At 37.3% G+C, this 11,424-nt stretch overlaps 2 protein-coding genes across 3 annotated transcripts; one reads left to right on the forward strand and one right to left on the reverse strand.

Moving 5' to 3' along the window:
• Positions 1-2,458: 2,458 nt before the first annotated feature.
• LOC104918436 (galectin-3-binding protein B) lies at positions 2,459-6,205 on the reverse strand. The gene is made up of 6 exons (XM_010730199.3): positions 6,097-6,205; positions 5,641-5,716; positions 4,929-5,111; positions 4,670-4,801; positions 4,293-4,557; positions 2,459-4,172 (listed from the first exon to the last, which is right to left on the reverse strand). The coding sequence occupies exons 2-6, from the start codon at positions 5,699-5,701 to the stop codon at positions 3,164-3,166; spliced, it is 1,650 nt and encodes a 549-aa protein (XP_010728501.3). The 5' UTR covers positions 5,702-5,716; positions 6,097-6,205; the 3' UTR covers positions 2,459-3,163.
• Positions 6,206-7,330: 1,125 nt separating this feature from the next.
• On the forward strand, positions 7,331-11,288 carry armh1 (armadillo like helical domain containing 1). Of its 2 annotated transcripts, none has more exons than XM_010730200.3 (11): positions 7,331-7,715; positions 8,384-8,452; positions 8,546-8,712; positions 8,843-9,039; positions 9,220-9,304; positions 9,863-9,979; positions 10,169-10,241; positions 10,350-10,479; positions 10,664-10,741; positions 10,860-10,941; positions 11,027-11,288. In XM_010730200.3, the coding sequence occupies exons 1-11, from the start codon at positions 7,510-7,512 to the stop codon at positions 11,029-11,031; spliced, it is 1,209 nt and encodes a 402-aa protein (XP_010728502.3). In that variant the 5' UTR covers positions 7,331-7,509; the 3' UTR covers positions 11,032-11,288. The 2 variants fall into 2 exon arrangements, with proteins under 2 accessions (XP_010728502.3, XP_027146259.1); XM_027290458.1 differs by having other exon boundaries at positions 11,032-11,288.
• Positions 11,289-11,424: the final 136 nt, after the last annotated feature.

Raw genomic sequence — 11,424 nt, forward strand, 5'->3', positions numbered from 1 at the left:
TAACTTTTAAAGTGATGATATAAATGTTTATACTCCTTAGTAAGCACCAAACCAACGTAGTATTTTTGTAATGCTGAGTGTTTACAGCTACTAATGTGTGTAAACACTGTTACTGTGATGATAAATATTGAAAATTTATATTTAACATTTAATCTGTGCTATAATAACCAGATCCTGAAATGTAGATGTGAGATGAGGGTTTTCTGAATAAGAGGCACTAACGGGTACATACACCACACACACACACACACACACACACACACCACACACACCTATATAATATATATATATCTATAGTGTGTGTGTGTGTGTGTGTATATGTGTATGTGTATATATAATATATATATATATATATCTATATAATTATATATTAATATATAATATATATATATATATCTATCTAGTGTGTGTGTGTGTGTGTGTGTAATGTGTATGTATATATATATATATGTGTGTGGTGTGTGTGTGTGTATGTACACGTTAGTGCTCTTTATTCAGAAAACCCTCATGTCACATCTACATTTCAGGATCTGGTTATTATAGACACAGATTAAATGTTAAATATAAATTTCAATATTTATCATCACAGTAACAGGTTTACACACATAGTAGCTGTAAACACTCAGCATTACAAAAATACATACGTTGGTTTGGTGCTTACATAAGGAGTAAACATTTATAATCATCACTTTAAAAAGTTACATACATTGTTTTTGGTGCCTGTTTGTTTCCCAGATATATTAGTATGTGTGTGAATGGGTGTATAAGAGACATTAACTTAAAGAACTTTGTAGAAAGGCGCTTTATGAAGTTCAGTCCATTTCCTTGTATTAGTTTACGGGCAGATCTGCCCGAACCAATATGGCGGCGCCGTTTACGTACGATTCAGCGCTCAATGCGGCGTCTATGTATATATGTCTATGCCACACACCACACACAACAGGAAACGACCCTGTGCTGTTGAAGCAGTATTTGGGCCCCACAAAAGTTTAAATAAGTCAAGTCAGCAGTACTGGGTGTGTGATAGGTTGCACAATTTTGCTCTATTTCTACTTCCTCTCAGGTCTACAGTTAGCCTACTTGATTGATTTTTTTACATTATAACTTGTACATGCAAAAGGCCTATTAAATATGATCTATATTTAGAGATAACATGGATTAGGGTTAGAGTCACCAATTAAGTTCATGTGAGAGGAAGCTGTCTGGACAGAACCCAGGAAAACATGCAACCTCGATACAGGAAGGCCCCACCCAAGGTTCAAACCAGAAATCCTCTTACTGTGAGGCAACAATGCTCCCATTGCACTGTTTAACAAGTCCTTGATTGATCTTTTACGTTACAAAATGTCAGAAGTTATGTACAGATGTATATAGAATACTTCTACGCTCTGGTTTGCTGTCCACTCTTGACATTATATGTCTTTCCCTCTCACAAAGCCACCCTCCAATTCAGCAGCTATCCCTCTACAGTTCTCAACTCTGCATGTAACACAGCATATAACATTGAAAAGAATGTCATACTGATGACAAATAGGAATATCATGCATAGAAAACACAAACCGTGCAGGGTAAAGTAAGCCAGGTAAGAGTTGAAGATGAATGGGGTTAGGGTTGGACCATCATGAGACCATCATATTCCTTGCAGTCTTCTTCAATAAGAGGTGTGTGTAAACCACAAAGTATGAAAAGGTATAAAAAGTATAAAAAGGGTTCAGGTCTAGGGAATACATAATGTCTCTTATCCATCTTGTGAAGCTATAGGTGGAGCAAACCACAGCAGGATGATCCATGATAATTAAGGATGTGAATGTTTCTTAAGCTTTAATAAGAACATGATTCTGGTATAGGTCCAAAAATGGCATATAGAGACTAGGAGATTTTTTTTTAAAGATCTTTGTGTAAGTGCCAAAAATATTGGAATTTAGAAAGTTTGGGACAAGACCAAATCATGTGGATATGATCTGCCTGTTAGTCTCACATTGGTCAGGTGGGCTCATAAAACAAATTTAAGCTGTATGAGGCCGTGGTGAGCACATGAAGAGGTAAGAGATGCCTCCCAGCTGCACTAGTGTTTCTTACAAGGAGTGCCCCTGAATTTGCACTCTTCTGTTTAAATGTCAAATGAATTTAGTGGCAGTGTGTGACGCAAGTGTGTGGACAAATTCAAATTACAGGAGATTTTGCATATATACAGTATGTGCCCCATGGTGAGTAATACTTTAAACATACTGCTAAGGGATGGAGCTGTTTTCCATTGAATAAATCAGAAATTAGTATGAATGTGAGTGCAAGTTAACACAAGCAGTGTAATTCACGCCTGCTGTATTTGTACTGATACAGTCTTGTTTAAACTTGTTTTAAAACCACAAGTGATTATAGGGTTGCTGAACAAAGATTTTACATTCTTTTGACAGTAGCAATCTGTAAAAGTCATTAGACACAAACTTAAAACACGATGTTGCAGAATGACATTGTTTTTAATCATTTTTAAAAGAAGGAGTTTACAAAATGTCTTAACAATGCCAAAAAATATGATTGTCAACACCACACATTTAAAGAAACCTTAACTTTTGTTAAACTTGTTAAATAAGTTTAACATCATGGATTCAGTGTCATCTTTAGCCCCCTCCACCCAATCTTTATTGACGTCAGTTATTGTAAATTGTACTTGATGACGTAGCTCCAGTTGCTGGACAGACACAGACATGGACAGACTTGTCCTCCTCTGTTATTTGTTAGAACAAATGCTCTATTGAGACTCTAACCATCAAAAACTTGGAAACACGCACCTCCCTTCAGACTACAAGTATTTTACAGTTTGTAACATGTATGAATTCTTTCCTGCCTTTGCTGACTTTTGTCCAACTTGATACATTTAGATATGTTGTTTTTCAGGTATTAAAAATAAAATAAAAAGCATGCACTAATGTTATCTGAGTATGCAGGCATGCAATAAAGGATGATAATACAATATATTTATAAAAGAAATCAAATGATTTTTGTTTACAACAAATTGCTGCTGTCACAGAACAACTGTACTATACTTAAGAACATCAGCAACGTTACACTCGTCGCTCCCATGAAAGATGATATGCTGTTCATAAATCATCCATGTCTGCATCTTCTTTGCTGAAGTACTGTTTCTGTTTTGCAGAAACAGAAACTAATCTGTTGCGTACTCAGGACGTATCACCACTTGGTACGAGAACAGATTTGAGTGGCATGAATAGGCTTGTTGTGTGCTGCTTGGAACAAATACAAGATTCTCACCATTAGTAGAATTAAATTCACCAACATGGACCACATACTTCTCTTGACACTTAACAACAAGCCTATTGCTGTAGCGAATACGTCCCTCAATCTCACTGGGTACATCACTGTTGTTTGCCTCAATCTTCAAACTAACAGCAGGCAAAGAAGGGTTTCCATTTGAGCAGTCACCAATGTGTAACGTTGTTTTCCAGCGCACATTGTGAAAAGTAAAAGCAGCACTGTTGTAAACAGGTGTTTGGAAATCAAATGTCACATTATTACTGTGCTGGTCATCAAAAGTGTACAACGTGCCGCCGTAAGCTTTAACAATGTAGTGGCTAAAGGTGAAGCTCCAAGGCCTGCCAGTGAAAATCCTGGATGTGTAGACATTTTGTCCTTCTGTCAGGTTATTGGTCAATGTCATGAAGGGCAGAGCATTAAATTGAAACCCCTGACACTTGTTGGCATGATACTGTGAGCTATTAAGTGTGTATAAGTCCTTAGCTGGTATCATTGGGAATCGAATGAGCTTCAGTAGGACCTCTGGAATAGTTGTGTTTTCTTGGGCTGCTGCCCATCTCTCCAGTCCATTCAGGATGACCGTTTCATTACTTACCACAAGGTCTGAGCGAGACAGAAGCGCCTTGACCACACCAAATGCAAGATTTGTCCAGGTTGGGGAATGGATCAGCGCCTCACAGTTCCACGCCAGGTACTGAAGATAAACTTCTTGTAGTGCTACATCATTTATCCAGACTGCATACTCATACAATGAATTCTGACTCTGGAAAGTGGGATCTGGAAGAAACTCTCTGAAAATATCTGCAGCCTTATTTTGAAGTTCCTTCAGACCCCAGTTGGATGCCATCTTGAGAAAACAATGGGCAGAGGACGGTGTCATCTTTCTTGTGTAGAAATACCTGAAATGTAAACATTTTCATTAGCAGGGTTCAGCTATTTCTAGCTATGAGTGCTACTGGTTTACATGACAAAGCAGGCGGCAAATAAGAAGCATTTGAAAGTCACAAGGTTGCTTTTACCTGACAAAGTCCTTGGCGTGTTGACTGCAGTCAGAAGTGACATCAATGCTGAGCCTGCTGAAGTCTGGCTGCGAAGTTTTGAGGTTTGGGTTCAGAATAAGGATGACCCTGTGGGCACATATTGTCTCAATGGTGTTTTTGTCCACCACCACTGCAATGTTCAAGTCACAGTCATATCCACTGTCAAACAGTTCTCCCAACTGAAGAGTGAGGCTTGCATTGTGGTCCAGATCATATTTGTGGCTTAGATCCCTGTTGGTAGGCTCTGACAGACATCAACGGTGAGTGATTTTGTAGTGACACAAAATTGCTGTCTTTTTATTCTTTATTTCTGCATGGGAGATGCACAGTTCTTGCCTACACTTTGGTTGCCTTACCTTTTTCACATCTGACACCAGCATCCTCACTGTGACCACAGTTATTGATCCCCCAACCAGGAAATGCACATTGTTGCAAGCTCACCTCTGTCCCAGTACAGCCTACATCATCCATCCAGATGGTACCATACCCTAACACAAAATCACAGAACAAAAACAGTGACAATACAGCCATTTGTTCCAAATATTGTTTAAAATTACAGATTTTTTTCTCATTAGTGTTTAGTGTACTGGCACAGTCAATTTTCAATGTTATTACCATCAGCAATTGTTAGAGCTTCTTTTGCACCAGGGAAACCGAGCTGGAGGCACACTACATGAGCGTCATTTATGTCCCAGTCGTCATCACACACAGTGCCCCAAGCTCCATCATGAAAAATGTCCACACGACCCTCGGAGTGATCTTGACCGCCCATCAGCCTAATAAAACCTTCTTTAAAACCTTCAAATAGAAAAAGATAAAAAAGTCTGTATGCTATAATATCACACTATGAGCTCAGGTTTTGATTTATATTACAGTAAAGTTCTTTAATTTATGTTTTTTCCTTTAAGTAATGTCAGTGTTTAATTAATGTTACAAGTTATGTGACCTATGACTCACATACAGATGGAAGGGAAGTTATCTGGCTTTGTTTTGTAAATGAAAGTGCAACCAATATATGATTCCACTTTCATTTACAAAACAAAGCCAGATAACTTCATACATGTTGACAGTTAATATATCCAGATCTTGGCAGTTAAGAACTGTGAAATTTGAAATTGAGGTGCAAAGCAAAGTATAATATTTTAGTTACAATGTATGTATATCTTTGTTACTTCCACTTATTTGCACTCTGAATATCTTTCATTACCTCAAGAAGATAAGTCAGTAAAGATTTGTCAGTTGCCTTTTATGTCACTGTTTAATTAAGTTGTGTTTAGACATAAAATATCAACTACAGCTAAGATAAGGATAAGAACAGTTTACTCACCAGCAGACAGGCTGATGCTCAGGAAAAGAAAGCAGAATGATATTAAAGTATTTTCTCTCATTTTGATTGTAGTACACTGAAGAAAAAAAGGAAAACAAGGCGTAAGTTTCTGTCTTTTACTCGATGTTCAGGAGTGTTGTTAAACAGTGACTATTCACTTCATATCAGAGACATATAGGGAGCTACTGTCACTTTTAGTTTATAGTTCATTTTAGCATAAAAATAGGTTTCAGGAAGCAGGACCACCACAAGTATAAGTATAAGTACAAAAATATACTGCAGGTCCAATTTCTTATTTCAAGATAAAAAACAACAAAAACAAAAACAAAAAAACAACAACATGCAAATACACTTTTTCTGAGCATTTTTGTTTTCATTCTTTTTCGACAAATATATTATATGCAATGTAATAAATCGCCTATACATTTTTCTGGCTAAAAATAAGAATTAACTTACCAGAGCTCAAAATGAGGTGAAAAGAAGAAACATGAAAGTAATAAGTTTGGGAAGTCTGTTCACAATTATACACACTGTATGCAGTTTTTTTCCAGGAATCACCACACCCACTAAGGCGGTGTTGCCCAAGAAAAATAGTTGAAATCTGACACTACATATTATTTCCACAATGGTCATTTTTAAATTTTAATTTCTTCAATTCAATTTCAGTGATCTCCACCATACATGCAACAACAACTTAGGGTCAAATGTATTTTTTGAAAATATAGAATTTGAACTTTAAAAGTCCCAGAGTAGACTGAATAAAACTGTGCTGGTTATAAACATCTCCCAACCCCCTTAAAGGTCAGGTCAGGTCAATGTCCTTTGGGGCTGAGTCACCAGGCTACAGAAACACAGAACGAAAAGCAGTCCTGCAACAGAACAACAGCTAGAAGTCTAACTAAAAAACAAACGCATTAGACAACACAGCCTCCCTTAATTTCATCTCTGTTTGAGTGACATCCTCAAATTTGGATTCATTCTTTGTGTTTCTTGGCCCAAGCAATTCTCTTCTTTGTATTGTTCTCCCTCTCTCATCACAACAAAATGTGGCTACTCTGAAAAATATAAAATATAAAACATATTCTTACATACATATATACAACATATATACAACATACATATTCTTCTCGTTTTTTAACACTTTGTTTTGTTTACAGTATCATTCTCTATGTGTTATTTAATAGTTTTGATGTCTTCTGTATTATCTACAATGTAAAAAGTAATAAAAAATAAAGAAAACATTGAATGAACCAAACATTCAATGTTTTTCCTGTTAATTATATTTACTGTTTCTATTTCGAGTACATCTATTAGTATTTTGTTATCCACCTCGTGAGCTACTGTAACAAGTGGATTTGCCTTGTGTGGGATCAGTGAAGTGCATCTTATTTTATCATCCTATCTTACTCTATATTATTAAAACTATACTACTAAGAAAAGGGTCGACCAATGTGTTGCCTTTGCTGGTACAATACAGGTACAAATCATAGTTAATACATGTTAGTATGATTGTACCTGTATGATTATATGTGACAAAAGAACTGAATTGAACTGAATGGAGCTGAATTTAATTGAAGTGAAGTGAATTGAATTGAACTGAATTGAATTGAATTGAATTGAATTGAATTGAAGTGAAGTGAAGTGAAGTGAATTGAATTGAATTCACTCTCACACTGTCGAGATTGTGGGTGCGTTGCTAGGCAACCGTTAGCTCGCTGCTACAAGTGGAGAGGAAAGCTAAAGAGCAAATCAGCGTTAAAAGTAGCTTTTTAGGTTAATTTCTTTCTTTTAGCTGTAACCCTGGTTCTGGTTCTGGCTCGGGTTCCTGCAGCTGAAAGGACTTTGTATTTATTTAAGTGTAAAGACACGATGTCAGCACAGGAAGAACCAGCAAACATCGGCAAAGTGCTCAGTTTTCTCCGGGAATGGGACCGTGGTGACAGGACGGTCCGCAGCCGCTTGTTGAACACTTTCCTGGCTCAAAACACAGGGAGGACGTTTTATGAGCTGGAGCTGGAGTTTGCACAGGTTGCCAGCCTCTTTCTGGCTAGACTCACCACCTGGATGAGACTCACGTATCCTTTCTTTATGCGTGTTGACATGTTGCATTGAACACATTTATAACAACAAACAAACACCTGCATACAGTATTCTGTAACAGGCCTACATGCGTGTTGCAATCATGATTTAATTTTCCTGTATGTCAATTTCATACATATATAAAAATCATGTTGATATTATCTAGTTGTGCATTATGATTCACCCACATTAATAACTTTATGAGTAATAAAGCTCATAAATATTAACTTCTATGTGACAATTAGGGATGTGGAGTTTGAGTATTTGGAGTTGAATGCAACCCCAAATATCAATCATTATTTAACTTGTTCTTTACTGCATACTTGCACACATTTAACTATATTAACATATAAAACATATATAACATTAAATCATACATAAAATTAAAGGTTTAAGAGGTTTTAATTGGTGGCTTTAAATTGCCCATAGGTGTGAATGTGAGCATAAATGATTGTCTCTATAAGTCAGCCCTGTGGTGAACTGGTACCTTGTCCAGGGTGTACCTCGTCTAACGCCAGCTGTCTCCGGCCCTCTGCAACCCTGTAAGACGAGGTTATGGAAAATGGATAAATTGAAATCGTAAAGGGAGTAAGTCTCGTCCTGGTTCTTGTTTCTGGGTTTACTCTGTAATTACCTGAGACCCAGTCCTTCACTGAATGTTCAGATACATGTTTGGGACATCTTTAGGACTTCAGCTGAAAGCAATTGGGATTTTCCTTTCTGCGTCAAGCCAGTGAGTGAGATTAAATACTACTGTAAACTTTAATGTCTCTGTGCTTCACTGTACAGTCAGTGATTGAGGAACTGTGTTCTCACATTTCCTCAGTGATCAGTACCTAATGGAGTTTCTGGAAGATGGAGGTGTTCTCACTCTGCTGGAGATTGTGAACCACTCTCAGTGCAAAGAGGAGGAAAAGGCTGAGGCCCTGCGTCTTCTGCTCACTGTCGCAAATGCTGGCCGCAAGTACAAAGAGATTATCTGCGAAAGCCATGGTAAATTTAAAAAAGACATACTGTAGCTGTATCTTTATAACTGTTATTCAGATGAGCAGCTTTTTTTATATGGATCATTTACACTGGACTGGAGGAGCCGTATCAGTTTCCCCTCTCTACATTGTTGCAGGTGTGAAAGTGATAGCAGAGTGTCTGGCTAAGTCAAACACAGATGAAACCCAAGAAACAGCATGGGCTGTCCTGGAGTCCCTGATCCACGGAAACCCCAAATATCAAAACCAAATCTACAAAAGTCTGATTGCTCTCATGATGTGTACCTCGCCTAAGGCCCAGCAGCTTGTCCTGCACACCTTACACACTGTACAGGTAAAGCAAGAAACCTGTATGAACTTGTTATCATTCTGCACCTCATCTTTTTTTAAAAATATTTATATTACTTAACCAGGATACTGAAGAACAGATTTTTTTTCTTTTGAAGGATGGTTTATATATTTAAGATATGAGAAGAAGACTTGCAGTGTTTTTTTTATATCTCCCCTCTCACAGTCCAAAATGAAAACAGCCCATCACAGCATTGTAGAGCCTCTACTGAATATGCTCAGGTCCCTGCACCTGGTGGTTCAGGATGAAGGTAAGCAGAAAACATTAAAAAAAAAAGTTTGCCAACAGTGATAATGTGGTATATTTTCTTACAAGCATTTCAGAGTATTTCATTGATCTCTCCTGATGGCACAGTTGAATGAACTTGCAATAACCTCTCTCTGAGTAAATAATAGGTTCTTGTTGACCTGTTGTCCTCTCTCTAAGTGGAAATGTCCTGTGTCCTTATTTGGTAAAGACAGAGGTGACAACGTTAGTTATGAAAGACAACAACAAGAAGTTGGTTTGCTGAAAAGAGTATTTTCAGAATGTTTGTTTGTTTGTCTGTGGGTATAAAAGCTAGCCCAGGGATCCGATCAGGGGATGTATCCCAAACTCACTTGTTTCCTTGAATATAGTTCTAATTATTCAATGCAAGTTGATTGGCGGTTCTTTTCTTTTCAAGCAAATCCACAAACCGACTTCGGCAGCCACGAAAAGTCACGACAATAAGTTGTTCTTTTTCTGTTTTGTTTGCTAAAACCCCCCAAGCCACTGTGGCTGAAAAATCACATTTTAACATCTTCTCTTTGTGTTTGTTTTTTGGCAGCTATAAATCTGATCTTAGACCTGAAGTGTTACGATGTGAGGCCAATGCTGCTCAAAGGATTGGTGGCTCTGCTGATGCCTGCTAAAGAAGAAGTACAGCAGCATCAAAATATGGAAGGTAACACTTTATTTTAGACAGATCAGTGGCCGGAGGTGAATTGCCTTTAGGACCACCCAGGTTGTGTTAATATGTCTGCAATTTCTGAAACTGATAATTACTTTTCCAACTACCCAAACCCACTCCCTCCCATATGTGCAAGCATTTTGTCTGGTGCATTAACATATTTTGTTGATACAATCCAATCAGAGTCAGAGATAATTGAGACGACTGGATCTCTGCCTGTGTTTGTGCAACAAGCTGCTGCTGCTAAAACTATACGGTATGGACAGAAATATGAGAAATAATGTAATGATGTGTTTAAAATCTGTCATATAAATTGAATACATCCAAGTAATACATTGCTTTGATGATGTTGAATGTGTTGAAGCTTGCTGGCCGAGGACAGCCAAGAGGTTTGTCGTGAACTTGTCTCTCTTGGAGTAATCCAACATCTTCTGCATGCTATGGGCAACAGAGAACACTATGATGCCCAAATACAAGCCAGTCTGGCCTTGGAGGTACATGCATGAATCACACACGTTCGCTCAACAAAGACAGTTTTCTGTGTCATGTGATGACTTATACACAACACGTGTTGTGATTTGTTATAATTAAGAAAGCCACTGAAGGTCTGTGAGTTTGTAGATTATTAAAAGTTGAGATTTGTTTATACAGTGAAATACAACTTTTATCTCTGTCCAGCACTTTGTCCACTCATACCCAGTTATTGAGGAACACGTGCAGAGAGTCATTGGCAGTACACTGTTTGCAGCATTTATGGTAAGTCTAAATATCAGTATAGTATTATATTGTATTAATATGATGGCATTAGTTAAAAGGTCCATGTAAAAGGTGCTAGAAGGCAACACTAATATTCTCTATCATCCTCTTTCTACAGCACAACGCTGACACTTTGTACATACACATTGATGAAACACAAGCAGAAATCCTGCTAACTAACAAGCTGAACATCACTGAAGGTAATGAGTAGCTCATCTTAAGGCTGCTTCGTCATCTCCATCAGTGAGAATAACTTGGTTTTTGTTTCTTGTGTTTTCATTCCAGTTTAGATGGTGATAAACCCTGAAGGCTCAAACAAGGAACAATTCAGCTTAAAGATGCAGATGAAGAGACATTTCTATAATTACTTAATTCTTAATTTGTTGTCGCTCTCAGATGTTTTATTTGAGCATGCTGACGTGCAGTTCATACATATACATGGACACGTGAAGATATACGTGTGCATAGATGGCAATGTGCTCTGTTTATGTAAACATATGCATATAAAATAAAAAACAGTAATGCTAAACAGAGAGCATAACATAGATAAAAGAGAAAAATATTCTTTATTCACTGTGTGTGTGTTTTTTATCTTTTACTTTAAGTGTTCAAATGTATTAATTGAGATTAATCCATAATGAATATAATTAGTTACAGTGGAAATTAGCTCTGTTTCAACCAAC

This window comes from Larimichthys crocea, chromosome XVII, assembly GCF_000972845.2.
Source record: "Larimichthys crocea isolate SSNF chromosome XVII, L_crocea_2.0, whole genome shotgun sequence".
Classification (NCBI taxonomy): domain Eukaryota; kingdom Metazoa; phylum Chordata; class Actinopteri; family Sciaenidae; genus Larimichthys; species Larimichthys crocea.